The 16,636-nt window shown below is 44.4% G+C and overlaps 1 protein-coding gene across 3 annotated transcripts in view; it reads right to left on the bottom strand.

Annotated features, from left to right (window-relative positions):
• Positions 1-16,080, bottom strand: part of TRPC3 (transient receptor potential cation channel subfamily C member 3) — a 40,790-nt gene extending 24,710 nt beyond the window's left edge. The window contains exons 1-2 of one of the 3 annotated variants that reach the window (XM_027456875.3): positions 15,404-16,080; positions 6,251-7,022 (exon numbers count right to left, since the gene is read on the bottom strand). In XM_027456875.3, the coding sequence (XP_027312676.3) occupies positions 6,251-7,022; positions 15,404-15,654 (1,023 nt within the window). In that variant the 5' untranslated portion in view covers positions 15,655-16,080. Of the gene's footprint in view, positions 1-6,250; positions 7,023-7,552; positions 7,692-15,403 lie in introns of those variants that run through there. The other 2 variants (XM_027456874.3, XM_021269501.4) reach the window with 2 other exon arrangements.
• Positions 16,081-16,636: the final 556 nt, after the last annotated feature.

The raw sequence follows: 16,636 nt of genomic DNA, 5'->3' as shown, positions 1-16,636 counted from the left end.
TAGAATTAAACAGCCAAATGTTATCCACACTGTAATCACAGGACCCAATTCTCAAGCAATCTTCTGCCTCTGGGGTGTTGCGTGAATAGCAGAAAGCAGAATCTGTGGCCTCAGTCATCCACACACACCTTTGCTTTCTCCTGAGAAGACAGTGAGCATGAACAAAGCCACCAGATCACTCGGCCCTTCCTTGTCCTTAATGATGCCACCAGAACTCCTTTTCTGAAGCACCCAAGCCCATGTTTGAAAAGCCCTACTATATGCTGCACAAGTTGCCAGATTTTTAAAGTGGAGCTACTCTTCGGGGGAATGCCAAACCAGGAGCAATGCACTAACAGAGCTGCTTATACAGCAGGGCTCTTTGCCTGTTTTTCATGATAATAAGGGGACTCTGCTTCCCTGATCAACAAAATGCTTCTTCAACGAAGTCGCAGCCTCCTGACTCAGCTGGTTTTGCTAGCTTTATCATCTTAAATGATCTCTCTCCAAAAAATTAATGGCTACGCGGACATTTTTTTAACATCAAAAATAGCAGCCTGTATTCCACATCTCGCAGATACCGTAGCTGACACTGGTGGATAATGGCCAACTGCTCACGAGTGGAGCTGCAGAACTGTGCCTCACTGCCAGTTCATCACATACCACTCGTTGGACCTCAGCCCGCCCACCTCTGCATACTCTGTTCTCCTTAACAATATTAAAGATCACCTCATGAGTTCCTGCAGAATTTTGTGCAAAGAAATTAACAACATATGCAAAGAATGAACCAAATGAACACAAACCTTAAGCGGATTTCATCCATAAGATTTCAAACTGTTCTAAAGAAGTAACAAGTAACTTCATGTAGTGAAGCAAAATGTACGTATCTGTTTCCTGTTATCCAAAAGGCACATTGCTGTGAGCATCACAGTTCACAACTATTTCAAACACAGCATATACAATTATTCACACATGCATGTTAAGCATGAAGTATTAAATGGCCCTTTTGAGATCAACTACTTCGCTAGCCAGTTTGCATATATAACTGTAGGAACTGTATATGCAAATCAAGGACATAATTGCACTAATGATTATGGACCTGAGCCCTGTCATTTGAAAGTTGGGCCTAAACATAGCTTAAGCTTGAGCAGTCTTTGTTAGTTCAGCTGAGATAACACTATGTAAATTGACTTGGAACAGAGACAAGTGCCGCTTTTAGATGCACGTCCACATCCTCTGATAGTTTCAGTGGGAGCTTTCAGCAGAACTGGGAACAGGGATTTATCCCATACATAGGATATATAAAGAGCTAGGACCTTTGTGATACTTGCTCTGGTCGGCTGAATTTGGATGTGTCATCAGCAAGTGCAATTCTCACTGACAGAACTGAGCTGGCCTCCACGGGACTGCATTTCGCTGAGAGCTGCTACACACACACCATCACATGGCTTCTCAGTCACCTTGCCCTGCATCTCTCTGGTCACTCCAAAGAAAAGCTCCATCAGCTGCTCTGACTGCTAGAAATCCTCCCATCACTGTGCAGTAACATTTTTCAAAGGTCTCAAGGAAGAGGGCAAATACCAGTTAACTTCAGGAATCCATAGCAGTGCAGCGGCCAGGGTCTGCTAAACGTAGAACAAGGAAACAAAAAACTGGAATATTTGTATCACGCAGCATTTCGTGGTGCTGCTGGGATTCAAAAACCTAATTCTCCAATCATTATAATGAACACTTGTTTACAGTAAGACAAGATCTAGCCCCAGACTGAGCTTTTCTAGCCAGTCTCTCAAGTACAAAGCAGTACGCCTTGGAAGTCCCTAACCACTCGTAATGACAGATACCTGTAGGATGTCACTCCATAACATTTTCTAACTTAATGGGTTTTGTCCTTTTCAACAAAAGAACAGAATCAAGCCATCAGTTTCAGCACACCTTGAAGACTTTCTGAGCAGGCACGTTGGTTATAAGTCACTCACAAACATCAAAAACAACAAAGAAGCCTGGAGTGATGCACAATTCTGGTCCCGAATCTTAGACACAGAACTTCATCAGCATTGCTGCTTTCTAATTACCTCTACTACATGTAAAACATTGCTGAAAACATGACAGGAGAGAATTTAATAAGCTCCTTTTATAGACTGATGTTTAGTGCAAAAGCAATAGGCACGGCGGAGTGAAGGGATTTTGCTGTGTGATTTGGTAGCTGTCTTGACTAGGACAAAAACTGGAATTTCTGAAATCCTGCTGAAACGATGACTGAGATCAGCCAGGAAGAGAAACGCTGCAGTTCTGGCTCTGGCCAGAGGTACGATATGCTGTTACAGCAGTCACTAAAACACCACCTTGCTGCTTTGACTGCCAGGCACTGATAACCTCTGCTGCTCCCCCAGCTAGTTTTCAGACCTAAAGAGGAGTTGCCAGCACATTCAGACATGCTATCCTGATTTTACCAGGACTAGAAAGCCCAAGAATAAACCTAAGGGGAGGATGATAGATATTTATTTTTTTTTAATTAGAGAATTAAAAAGAAAAAAGTAGAAAATCAGAATTACAAGGGAGATAAGAAAATCTGAGAAGGTAACTAAATAGCAGAAAAAAAGATAAGTGGAAGCCAAGAACAAAAGAAATAATAGGATCAAGAAGAAACTCTACAACGAAATAGATGAAGAGTAGCAAAAGAAGCAACTGGAGCTTAGATTAAGGATTTCACAAAGAAGTACAAAGTAAGGAAGCTTGAGGACAGAAAAAAAAAAAAAAAAAAAGAGTAAAATGGTCTTCAGGGCTCCCATTTCCCCATCTACTTTTTTTTTTTTTATTACTCCTTTTCAGTACTTTTTAGCTACATGGCTTACATCTTCCAAGAAAAATGTGGGTTCATGGGTTTCTTTGAATCCTTTCTACCGAGGTAAACCTGGTATCAGCATAATTAAGTTTTTTAATTGCACTGGAGAACTGACTGTCCTGAGTGAATGTCTTAACCTACTTTCCCACATCTTCAATGCACTTGTGCAAACGCTGGCTTGCACGTGAACATCAGCATTTGCACTAACAAATGCTAAGTGGTAGGAGCAGACCGGACTTTGCATATGCAGAAGATGTAAAGTTCAGTTCAGTAAGCATAGACCGGGAAGCTTTGTCCTCAGGCATTTTTAAGCAGCTTCACCTCATATTCTTCCGCTGTGGGAAAGCCACCTAGAGAGGAATTTGCTGCGTGACTGCTCCATGCCCAGGAAGTGCAGTGCTGCTGGAAGCATGCAGAGGTGATGTGATGGGCCGTGGATCGTAGGAATAAATAATGCGTGTCATTAGAAGTCCCTTTAAGTAGATCCATCCACCCATTTTCTGTGGGAAAGTGATTTTATCCATTTTTCTCTCCCCTGAAACAATTACGCTCAGCGTTGTGCAATGCTTAGAATTTGACTGGAATAATTAAGCATTTCCCATTTCCCACGATACTAAAGGAGAAGGCACCAACAGTCCATCAGTCATTCTCACTCGCAGGGTGTGCAAGTGTCAGACTAGAAGCCTTCTCCCTTGGGACGCGACAATGCACACAGTTATTAGCAAAACACGTTCGGATGATGTACCTACAGAAAAGAAAGCACTGAACATACAGCTACAAATTGGAATTGCATCAAATGTGGCAAGCTCTCACAATTGACTTCTGTCAGACACAGAAACACCGCTTGATTTCTCCTAAATTTACCTCTGCAGCTGTCAGCACAGCGCCTTGTATAACATTCATGCTGCCACCAGCCCTGTAATACCTGTCCACAGCTCCAGAGGAAGACACAGCCTTCTCGTCAGTTGTGTGATTTCAGCCCTTCCCAGACTGAGTGGTGCTAAAAAAATTCCTTGCTCATTTTACCTCCTCCTCACTTTTCCATTCCCCCTTCCTCCAACGAAGGGCAGTTAACAACTGATGCCAGAGACAAACAAGCACCCCTTCCACCTGGAGTGAGGGAACAGATGAATGCCCTGACACTCATAAGAAACAGGGGGAAAAGTGATCAATGCAAGGCCAACAAGGAAAGCAGTGCTTCCACTGGAATGCTGTCATTTTGGTAAGAAGCTAGACTATCCAGACTAACAAGGAGCCAGGAAGTTTCTACAATAGGGACTGAAACAGAATTATACCGTACACCTGGGAAGGTTGACTAATCTGCAAGTGGTATTCACAAATGGAAAGATCTGTGTGAGTAGTGAATTTCTTGGGTTCTAGGCATCCCCAAAATATCAAGAGGCTAAACAGTTCAAGAAAACAAAAACAAACAAACAAAAAACAGAATATTTTTACTTTGTGATAAGTTAATATTTAAAAAATTAAAGTAACTTAAGTTCTATTTCAAAATAAGTCCCGCTGAAACATGCTGCTTGTTCTCCTTCAAAATTTCACTCTACTTCTTAGACTAAACTCATGTCAATGGTATCAGTGCCAAGGACACGTGAGTTTCTTGTGACTTTATAATTTTATTGAAATTTTTCTGTTCAGTTCTTGTCATCTACATCCTCCCCAAAAAGAAAAACAAAACAGAGGTTGTATTTTGGGGGCCTACAAAGTTGTGTGATGCTTCAGTTGAGGGCCTGAGCCCACCAGCATTTCTGAACAGCTACACTCACACCTTATATGCAGTATCAGAAAGTAAATAGATAGTAGAGACACTGAGGTGTCAACCCAGACAAGTTCTTCCTAAAAAACTGGGAGGGAAAAAAAAAGTTGCATCCTCAACTGCTGAAGCGTTACTCAGAAGCCCCATAAGTTTCCATCTTTGGCACATGTTTCTGGAGACCCTGTGGCTCTTCAGTTGTTGGCCTAGCTGAGAAGAAATTAATGATAAAGCAGACTGAGTTGTACACACCAGGGATTTAACCTTCTGTAATGGTCTCTAAGTGAGGCATGTAACCGTAATCCATTGTGTGAAGCACACAAGCCAACAGGCTCCACATATATAAAAATCCCCAACTCTTCAATTTTACGTTCACAAAGAGCTTTCCCAGTTCAGTACTTTCTCAGCAGAGGATAAGGAAAAACTGACATTTCTGCTATACTCCTGGATAAATACATTCCAGTAAATACTCAATCCGTTTTCCAAATTACACAACACGCAGCATGGTATCCAGAGGTTCCTTCAGCAAAGGAAGAAGAGAAAAGGTTTAAGCTGACTTCTATACTTTATTAGTGAGTGGGAATATTTGAATCTTCCTCAACACAGGACTTCCTTCCTCCTCTTAGCTCTGTCTGGAGCTTTTGTTTTTCAGGCATCTAAATCTGATGCTTTCTCCTGTGATCAAGTTGACTTTTTCCCATTTCTGCTTATTTTCCTCTAGGCTGTTCCATGCTGCTTCTGAGTACTCCAGCATTAGCAATGCTTGCTGTTGTTTGAAAAGATTAATGCATCTCTTGCCTCTCTCAGATCAGTTATGAAGATATTATTTAAACAAGTGGCACCCAACACTGACCCTGAAGAACCCCATTAAAATTTTTGCTCCAGCTAGATACAGCGCTATTAATATCACTACTCACTGAGAGCAATCTGTCATTCCCCAAGCTAGGCTTATCTTATTACATGCAGCCTGCTGCTGCTACGAGGGCTAAGGTTCAGATGTATGGGGTGTTTTCTTTGTTTGTTGGTGGGTTTGTTTTATTTTTACAACACAGGGAAAGCTGTACTTTTCAAGGCACTAAACAGAAGTGCAAATCAAAAAGAAGTCAAGATGCTGACATACTAAATCAGATGTAGCTCTTGTTACTGCTTTAGAGCTACATCTTTAAGCAGCTTAACCAGTTGTGAACAAGTGACATTTCTAAAAGATTGATTAAAAAATCCTTCCTGTGTTCCTAACAATTTGGAGACCTCATTCAAATATTAGTATAAATAGCAAAATGGGAAGGTCAGTGCTGCAGTAGGCTTCAGAAAAACACAATGTTTCTGCTCCCTGCATTATGCTACTCAGCATCTGTAACGAAAAACAATATTTGTCTGCTACAGCAAAAGTTGGTTTTCATCTTATGCAAGTTTATCAGAATACACCGTGCCTTTCTCCATTTTTCTCCACATGCACAGCAGGCACAAAAACACTTTTATTTATTAGAAATTATTTTGGAAGGCTTATGTATTGAGAATTCAAAATCAAGAGCGAGAAAGAATATAAAAGCATTTGCAATTGAAAAAGTTCAGGCAGGAAATAATTTCAAGCACCTAAGGACATTATAAAGTAGCATCGGCTTGAAAAAAATAACAAAGAGAGAGAAGTACAAAGCCAGCATTACCTTGAACTCTTTTTCAATATTGGCCAACTTGGCAAGCTCATTGCTGAGTTCCAGAGCTGTGAGTACAGGATCTTCACTGGAGAGGGACAGGTAAGCCGGACTGGCCAGTCCTTTGTAGGCATTTATTCTTGACCTAGAGTGACTGAAAGAATCATGCTTCTGCTTCTCTGTGCAGTCATTACATTTGCAGAAATAATCATGAGGTCTTTCTATCCTTGCTCCTTTCATCAACAGCATGTGCACAACTTCGTATTTTTGGCAGTGGGCAGCTAAAATGATGGGAGTGATGTCTGGAGAAAAGCGGGTGCCGTCTTCATCATAGGAATAAAAATCATCGTCCTGGAGCTCCTGCTCGCAAGGGCTCAGAGTCAGTCGCTTATTTACTGAAAAGCCAGGGTGATTCAAAATTGCTTCCACTATCCTAATGTAGCCCTTGCTGATTGCGAGCAGCAGGGCATCTCCAATCCGTGCCAAGTTCTCTTTTTTTAACAGAAGTTCTGTCACTTCCAAATGTTCATTCCCTACAGCAAGCTGCAAGGCGTTTTGGCCCATGTAGTCAACACAGTTGACATTCAGTGTTTTTGACTCCTCTAGCATTTTGCGCACCACAGGTATGTTCCCATACTCCGCTGCGTCCAGAAAGCGCTCTTCCTCAGCCGTTAGACTCGTGCCTCTGTTGTTGAACATGAACGCCGGGCCTCTGATGGCCTGCCGCCTCCCCTTCTCCCTCATCATCGTCATACGCCTCAGAGACGGACTTTCTTCAATGTACCTAATGAGGGGGAGAAATGAAAAGGTCACAACATTTCAGTGTTGGCTATTTGCAGCTTCCACCTCTCCCGAGGCTACCAAAATGGCTACGTAGCTCATTTTGTCCTGGGTTGTTTGCCCACCTATTAACCAGAAGCATTCTTTCAGGGATCTTTCTGCCTGCAGGTATTTTGTATGCAATCTAAGGGCACTCGCAGGTTCAATTCCACAGGCCATTTCTGTTCTGTTAGTATGGTCAATTTTTTTTTCTTCAACATCAGATGTCACTTCTCTTCGGAAATCAAAATGTGAACACATCTGCTATACCAAGCTGCACTTTCAATAGCAATTAATACCCTCCACCACAGGGATTCAAGCTGATGGTTCAAGGTAGGCAATATTTACACTCACCATGCTGTATTTGCCTAAGTTAGAGGTGAAGACAAGTTTTCTTCCCACTGTTTTGCTGAGCAACATGCAGTGAAGCCTGATCTCATGCCTTTTAGTGTTTACTACTAGAAACGTTAAACCAATCTGGAAGGATCTACTCACAGATGACTGTGGTCCAGTTAGAAGTCTTGGAAGAATCGAAGTTCACACATGTCGAGCAGACTTTCTAGATACTGGTAACTAAACTGCTTGCAGATTCCAGACCCTGGGTGCTGTCCTATCTAGATGGGATCAGCTCTCACTCCAACTGGAGTTCTGCAATGCTGCACACCATGTGATGCCCACCTCTATTACAGCACCTACTTACCAAGGAGCGGAATGGAAGAAGCTGTCTAATGTCACCATAGGAGCATATATTAAAAACAAAATAACAACAACAAAAAAGCGTTCTTGTAATATAACCCCCTATAGCTACCCCCAAAAATAGGAAAGTGAGTTACTGAATGAAAACTGGGATGGCAGGTTACAGTGGGAAGAAGAAATCGAGGTGTAGTAATGAGAGATTGTTTACGAAAGGGATCTGAGAACCAACTGGGAAAGATGAAGAAACAAAGAAACTAGATCTATGAGGCAATTAAAAAAAAAAAAAAGTAAACAAAATATGGGCTAATAGCAACAGGGACAAATGTGAACGGACTGAGAAAATAACCACATCAGATGATAAGCTGGAACTAGCTAGGGAAGAAAACTACAGAGGAAAAGAGAGCTTCAGAGAAGTGAGGCTAGGAGCAGGCATGAAAACTAGGCTAAGAGACTGAGGAGCAAACATCACCTAGCTGGAAAAAACAACAAGAAGCAATTGTCTGGAGAGGTCTGAAACAACAGAATAGATGGGATCAGGCTGAAGAGGTCACAGCTGCAAGGAAAAACAAAAGTGTTTTTGCTTGCCAGAGCACAGGTCTAAGACTTGAAAAGGTCCTTTAGGATACCATAACCTTCCCTCGCTACTGCCTGCAGATAAACATGAAGCCTACCAGCAGTCCCCCTGTCCTTTCCAGTCCAGCATTTGGAAAGACAGCCTTCAGCTGCCTTCAGTTAATCCACTAACTGCAGGGACAGAGATCACCTGAGCTGATTTGATGGGCACAGAGGCATCATCAGAGCTGATAAATATGTGAGTTAATGGAAGGTGTGCTTAGGATACATATAACACAAATATGTGTGCATGTGTATAAATATATATATAAACTACCTACTCTGAGACAAACAGGCCTTATAAATCTCCAATTTGGGCCTTGAGTCCTCTATACCTCTGTTCCTCTTCTATAAGAAAAAGAACAATTGCCTCCCATTTTACAGGAGCACTGTGAAAATTAATTTATACACCTCACTGAAAAAAATATCAGATATGAGAATAAACAGCCATGCAGAAAAACGGCAGAGGAAATTAATCCTTCTGCCCTCATTGCAAAAGCCAAGTAAGGTGCATTGGAAAATGGGGGTCCAAATAAACACAGGGCAAAACGGAATAATAAACAGTGCTTTTTAAGCAAACCCTGTCAGTCTGCAGAAAGACCGAACCAAGAGAAATAATGGCACTCAGACCTGGGGCTCACACAGGCCACACATTTAACAGAACCTAGTGGAAGGTGCAGGACAGCTTTAGAAGTTACATGTCTTGAGTGCCATGTGTTGAAACCCACCACTTCAGCAACGTCCTCTCAAATGCAACGTGCACATGCATGTTTTTATTTATTTATTTATTTTTACATACCTGGATTTCCCCCTACTCTGCAATGTCAGCCCTCCTGGTTTTCATTGGGCTTACCTAATTCCGTTCAGATTGTAAGAATAGGCCTGGCCTTTCAGCTGTCTGCATCAGGTATGACGAATTTAGCAAAACATTACATTTCCATCACTTTATCAAAGCTCCATGCCCCACAAAAGGTAGCCCCCACACAATCCTGGGGTTAGCACAAATGGTAAGTTCCATTTCAGAGCAAGAGAGGAGAAGAGAGGAGATCCATTACCAAGGGCAGCAGTCCCCTGGGACGTAGCACTGGATCTACATTTTCTATTTCCATGTGTGGTTGGTGTTTCCAGACTGCCAGAAATGACCTGGGTGGCACTGTAGGTACCATTTAGCATTACTCACACTACTTCTTGAAATATGTGCCAAAACTCCTTTGCCACATATGACAGGTATTTTTTTTCTCCTCATTCTTGTACTACCTTCCTTCAATCTATGAAAATTTAGCTTGCATAACAGGATTTATGACTGTGTCAAACATGGAATTGATTTAATACGTAAAGCTCGGGTATATTTCACATTTGGGAATATTCAGATGTGGTGCCTTGAGCCCAGAGTGCTTATAGTGAACAGCCACAGTATGCTACTGCCTTATTCCCCCACAAAACCAAGAAGTGTAACAAAGTCTTTTCATAGTTACCTTTCAAACAAGATAACAAGACCTTATTGCCTGCTATGCTAGTAGGTTTCCATTCTTCCACCTCCTAAAACATACAGCTACAAAAATGTATTTGTTTACTATAATATTACATAGAAAAAGTGAGTATACAAAAACAAGAAATAAACTCGGAACTGACAGACTCATGCTCATTTCTTGATTTAAGACTCTGAACAGTCACCCTGAATCTCATTTATCTTTTTATGGAATACAGAACAATACATTTTCCCCTATATATTCAGTATAATTTAAAATATGCCACTTTTATTTTCAGTTATATCTATCTTTCTTTCAAAATCCATTGTCTGACTGAGGTGACTCATCTGACATCTGTATAAACAGATATATGGTTCCAAAGGTGTTGCACTGGAAGATCTTCTCAATGAGGAAGATTTCCTTAGCTATAAATCTTGTTACAGAAATGATGTATTTGAAGTGACTGCAATATCTTATCAAAATAAAGATGAAAGTTGCTTGGTGTTTTCACGACTAAAATATCATCAAGGCCTTCTGAAAAAAATGAAGAGAGAACAAAAAATTGCGTACAGCTCCACATAGAGCCAGCAAACTGTCAGGGTCATCCGTACCTCCCTTCTGTCTCCTCCTCCTCTTCCTTCAGCAAATTCAAAGACCTTGGAGGCAGCGCAGCTCTGTCCAGAGCACTGCATACAGCAAGTATCAGGTACAGGGCCACCTATTCCATTTTCTGCTCTCCTGTTCTTACAAATAGGATTTTTTAAGCTATCCCAAAAGATCAGGAAAATTGTTTAGGTGGCTTATTTAAGAAAAAAATATGTAACTATTTTAATAAAAAAAAAAAAGTATGCTGAATTTGTCAACTTCAGTAATCAAAACAAAATGTCAAGTCATATCTCTAAATATCATTAGAGTGGCTTAAAACTGAGATTAAAATAGACGTAAATTTGTATTAATTGTGTTCTATTTTCTAGAGCTTTTAAAGTTCATTTTCTCAACCCTGACTCTGTAAGGAGGTGACAACTCATATCAAAAGAAAGAAGAGATGGAGAGCATGATGTTCTTCCTGCCTGATGCCAATAGTTGAAAACAAACAAACAAACAACAAAAAAACAACAAAAAAAAAGAATCTGTGGCAAACAAGAACAGAACACCAAGCAAGAGAAGTGTCCAATTATTGTACCTTAATCCTTCACCAGAGATGCACCGCAGCATTATGTGAATTCCAGTCCTAGCACCCAGGCTGTGTAATTATGCTACATACTATGGAGCACAAAGGTAGGAAAAAAAAAAAAAAAAAAAGCAGAGTTCAGCCTCCATTTGCTGACACGAAGCAGCAGCTGAACCCCCCCATTTTTTCTCCACCCGTGTTTTTCACATTTCACTGCAAGAAAAGGGGTCTATAAAGCCTCAAGCCTTTGTTTGCTGCTCAGCACAAATAAGAAGGATGGAATTGGAAAAAAGCAGTGATGTTAACTGAAGCACACCAGTTTCACCCCCATCAGGGCACGTTTCCCTTGGCCCTAAGCATGCACCAGCTCTGCTGCTGTTCTGAGGAGCCAAATGGCTTCACTGGCAAGAAGGAAGAACTCCAGTAACTGTACTGAAAACTTCACAATCTTTCAGTTATCAGAATAAAACAAGGATGTTCTTGCAGGTTTTATTTCTTTAACTATTCTGTATCTAATACATTTAAGTTTACCTCAAAGGTTTTGTCTAAAAAGCCTGACCTTTATATGTGCAATAAAACAAAAACAAAAAACATTTCTTTTCCCCACTAAGCAAGCAATGACCTCTCTGTCTCTTGTGCCTTGCATGCATCACATTCACTACGACTTCATACTGCATTGTAGTGTTGCCTGATACTGGTTCAGCATGCCTGAAATTGGTTATTTTTTCCTCTGGATGTAGTTATTTCTGAAGTGCAGTAGTAGAAACCTGAGTAGCACACTAAGGACTCAGGAAGCATTATGATTCCTCTGCTTCTACCAAGGATTATTTCAGTCACTGATTTCTACTCTGTTCATCTTACCCATCTCCTTTCACTTCCAAGCTTTCAGAATTGTAGCAGGATAGAAATATGGGACAGATGACATTCGCCTGTGTTCTGCTGTTTATCTTACGAACAGCAATCGAGAAGACCTATAATCATGTTTCCAAGTCTACTTTTTAATGCTGCAAACTGTATAAGCCGTTTTTTTTTTTTTTTTTTTTTGAAGAGAAGTCAGAGAAAGAAGTTTCATTCTGGGCTTTCCCAAACCTAAAGAGCAAGTTTACAACATTTACGCAGAACAAGCTGTTATTCTACCTGAATTATTAAATGCAATAAAAGCTGGCATCAGTGACTTAGAAGCATTTTACCCCACTGCTAACCTGCGGTACAACACGAGCAGTCTTGGTTCTGTTCTAGCCCTGAAAAGGAAGCACAAGCCAGCGGTTACAGGCAGCTCAGATGAGCACATCACTCAGACAGCAACGCACGCACGCGTTCAGAAGCAATACACTGTCACCTGCCACACAGCAGACACAGACTGTGCCTCTCGTTCTGCCACAAGTAACCTCTGAGATCCCAGCTTTAAGACTGAAGATGGGTAACTGCCTCACTCCCAGAACCAAGTGTTCAGACATGCACATATGCACGAGCAACGTTTTTGCTCCTTACTCCTGAGATCTTTTAAACTACAAGATCTCAAACATGTGCTTGGCTACCCCCACAAAGAGGCTGTGCTGCTCCACGTGCAGTGCCTCAGGCTGCATTAGATGGGCAATCCCTCCAGACCACTGCCTCACTCAAACGAGGCCTTGGCCATCCCTCCAAACCCCGCCAGAGTCACGTGCCAAAAGAGGCTGTTGGTTATTTTTTTTTTCCACCAGTAACAATGGTGCCACATTCCTACATCTTTGCATACTGAAGAAGCTTGCATGTGTTTCACACAATTTGGGAATCTCCGCACCAAACGTGAAATGTATTAAATGACAGCTTTTTTCTCCCTTCTGGGCAGCCCAGGCAGTAGTCTGCAAGAGACAGGGTAATTCAGCTGAAGAACAGAACATAAATCAGGCCAGCTGCAAAATCTGACCCCAGTCTATGTGCTCCCACTGCTCCGAAATGACATAATCCATCATCCAAAACGCCCTCATGTCAGCTTGCAGAGGTTGTGGCTCAGAACTGGAAAGAGCTACAGTCAAAAATGGAACAAAGCCCTATGAGATATCGGGAGGAGGTATACCCAACACTTAATTTGTTCCTTCCCCCCACTCCCCAAACTATGTGGAGCTTTTTCCTACCATCGCTCACCACTAATTACTCAAAAAAAAAAACAAACACTTGTCTGAACTCCTGTGGAAATAAAAGTTCTGCATTTTGGTGAGAGGAGTGCATCCGCGTGCATATCAAAAAAGGCAAAGAGGCCTCAGCAGGAAAGAACCAAGCAAACAGGGCTGCGGCAGCACACAATTTTAAAGCCACTTTTACGCTGTCCTTCATTTGTGTTCCCTCATTCTGCTCAGGAAAACTTCGCTATGGTTTTGAGAGAGTCTCAGGAAGTCAGGCGTGAGATGCCCACTACACTTCATTTGCAATTTTTGTCCACGTTTTTCTCTCTGGGACATATCGTACCACGTGTAACAGAAGCATTACATCCAGTCTGCAGTCTTGGTGGAAATCCAAGGTTAATTACTTTTTCCAGCAATATTTGGCACAGGAGGAAGCCAATGTACATTGACAGGTACCTTGCACAAGTTACAAGCTTTCAGAGTGAAGACATTTCAAACATCATCTAAGTGTATCTCCCCGCGCAAACTGCTTCATATCTTCTTGCCTCCTTCCACTTGTCAGTTCTGAATATTTAGATCACAAATTCTTCCAGTCTAAGACTCTCATACTCTGCACGCACCAAAGCCTTACACGCATCAATCTGAGCACATCACAAGCAAACTGGTGCTCATTCATCCTATTTACAGACAGTTTTAAGCTTTAGCAGCAAACGCAAAATGTTACTGTGGAAGAAAAAGCCCAGTGCTATACCATGGATGACCCTGGGGATGTGATAAGCTCTGGGTCTCTCATAAATGCCCTGCCAGTTCCACTGCATGGCTCAGCCGCAGCCGTTTCATCAACCAGAAGACAGCAGCTTGCTGCCACTGCTGCGACAACCCCCACGACAGGCTCAAAAGGGTTATGTACTGGTAAGAAACTCCACCAGACACAGCTCACTACAGGCTGAGGACGCACAGCTGTATACGTCTGAACTCCAGGTTCAGTCCTCGTTGGCATCAATTTGTCAAGGAAAAGAACACTCCAACAGATCTGACGATGCTAAGTAAAAAGAGATCCAGAAAGTTAAGACTGAAGGCTAACAATTCGTCTGCCCAGCTCCAGCTGTACAAAAATTGAGTGTCCAAGCCTAGGCTCCTATTACGGTGAATGGGAAGAGACAGGCACCTCAAGGAAGAAGAAAAATGGCTCAGCTGGCGTGCCCACTGCCATTTCCTCTCATCCCTTCGACTACAGAGGGAGCTTAGACAAACAACTTGAGCACAACTAACTTCCAGGCAGCTACACGCAGGTGAAAGGTTCCTTCTCGTGAGGTCTAGATTGCTGGGGATAAGGCATTTGTGCAGAATTTCTGCACCGGTATGGCAGAAACCACTTTAATTGTGATTATCACACTCTCAACCCTTCTCTAATTATTCCTGTATTTCACAGTCATCTCTAGGGTGATTTTATTTAAGGCTCTTTCTATACATGCTGACTACATTATCTTAAAACTCAAGCCAAAGCATTTGTTATTTATTAATCAAGATATTTAATTAAGAATCAAATGTTGTCCTGCAAGTGTAAAATACCCAATACCTCAGAGGGGAGCCTACCCAAACCGCAGCGCGTCACAAAACGGGTGAACCCATAGGCAGGCAACATTCAGTAAACCAGAGAAAAGGAAGTTAATGTTCCTATCAGTAAAACTGAATTCACTCCTTTCACAGCAAGTCCTAGTTGTGGGTGCTGTTCATATATATGGTTGCATCTTTAATACCAAGGAACTCAAACTCTTTAAGACATCAAACGTAGATGGAGAAAATATCTCAAAAACAGGTTTTCCAGCACAGGCGTCCTAGATTTCTGTGAGGAGTCAGGTGTTCATCTTTATCCGAGTTATTTTAAAAGACACAAAAGCAATGTGACAGGACTGGGAGGGGAGCGAGGCCGTGTAGACCTCTGCCAAGACAAAAATTTGGCTTTCCCAGCACAGGAGGAGCTGTGTAACACACCCACCGCACGGACACGAGGCAAACCGAGCGTGCTCACAGCCCTCTTTCCCCACACGGCTCCCGAGCAGCCAGAAAAATTTGAGAAAGCGCCTGGCTGCGGGTTTAACCCGGGCCCCTCGCCTCAGGACGAGGGGGAGCGGGCTGTGAGGGGCGGGGCGCGAAATGGCCGCCAGGGGGCGCGGCGGGGCCGGGGCGCGGGGGTGCGGGTGCCGGTGCCGGGCTCGGCGGGGCTGAGCGGGGCTGCCCCGGGGCTTTGGGCGGCCGGCACCCCGCTCAGCCGCCCCCCGGCCCCACTTACATGGTGCTGGCGAAGGGCGGCGGCGGGTAGTAGCCGAAGGGCTCCCGGAGGGTTTTGACGGCGCGCTGAGGTGGCGGAGGGGGTTCCAGCCCGCCGTTGACGCCTCTCCAGCCGCGGCGCCGGCGCTGCTGCTCCTCTTCCTCTGCCCCTTCCTCCTCCTCCTCCTCCTCCTCCTCCTCGTCCTGCTGCTGGTGCTGCGGGGGGAAGGTCACTCTCCCCTGCTCCTTGCTCTTCCGGCTCTTGCTGGACATGGTCGGTGGCCCCTGCTGCTGCTGCTGCTGCTGCCGCTGCCGCTCGCCGGGCAGCGCCGGGGAAGGCGGCAGGAGGAGGAGGCGGAGGCAGAAAGCCCTGCCCGGCGCCGGGCACAGCACCTGCAGGGGCACAAACCCTGCCCGCAAGCCCCCCGCCGCCCCTCTGCCCTCTCCTCCGTGCCGGCGAGCGGGGAGGCGAGCGAGAGACAGGGCTCCCGGCGGCGGCGGCGGCGGCGGCTCTGCCCCTCTCCTCCCCCTGGCATCCTCCCTCGCTAGGGCACCATCGCTACTGAGGCGGCGGCACCGGCAACCGGCCGAGGAGGGGCCGGGGCCGGGGCCGCCTCCGCCACCTGCGGCCACCACCAGCAACGCCCCCGCCCAGCGGCCGCCCCGGGGCGGGGCGGCAGCCGCCCGGTACCGAGCGGCTCCCCTGGCTTTAAGAGGCTGGATGCGAGCCTCTGGGGGGCCCTGGAAGGCGGCCACAGCCTGGGGGGGACCCCCGGGGCCCCTCAGCCAGGGGCGAGCGGGAACGCCGTGAGGCGCCCTGAGGCGGCGGCTGCCGCGGTGCTCCGCGCCTCAGGGGCCCGCGCCCCACAGCGGTGCCCAGCCCATAAAAAATCCCCCAAAAGCTAACTCGCTCCTCTCAGAAACAGTCTTGCCCCGCGCTAGGGGTAGTGGAAGGAAGATTTTCTAGTGAAAATAGCGGGTTTCTGACGGGCTTGCCGCTGGAGAGACTCCAGCTTTCCAAAAGTATTCCGGGTGACCGATCTGAGGCTACGTGGTGTAAAGCTGGCAGCGGTGCGAGGGTGTGAGGACGCCTGTTGCATGCAATCAGCGCTAATTGTGCTCCACAGACACCCGTCGTGAAGGTTCCTGCTGTACAGAGACATTACATGTACAGAGATGTTACATCTCTGCGAGATTTTCAGCGCATTACGCGGTAGGGAAAATACCACAAAACTGCGACCCCATTAAATTCAAG

The sequence above is a fragment of the Anas platyrhynchos genome, chromosome 4, assembly GCF_047663525.1.
Source record: "Anas platyrhynchos isolate ZD024472 breed Pekin duck chromosome 4, IASCAAS_PekinDuck_T2T, whole genome shotgun sequence".
NCBI lineage: Eukaryota > Metazoa > Chordata > Aves > Anseriformes > Anatidae > Anas > Anas platyrhynchos.
Note: the sequence above shows the minus strand (reverse complement) of the source record. Positions and strands in the feature narration are given on the sequence as shown.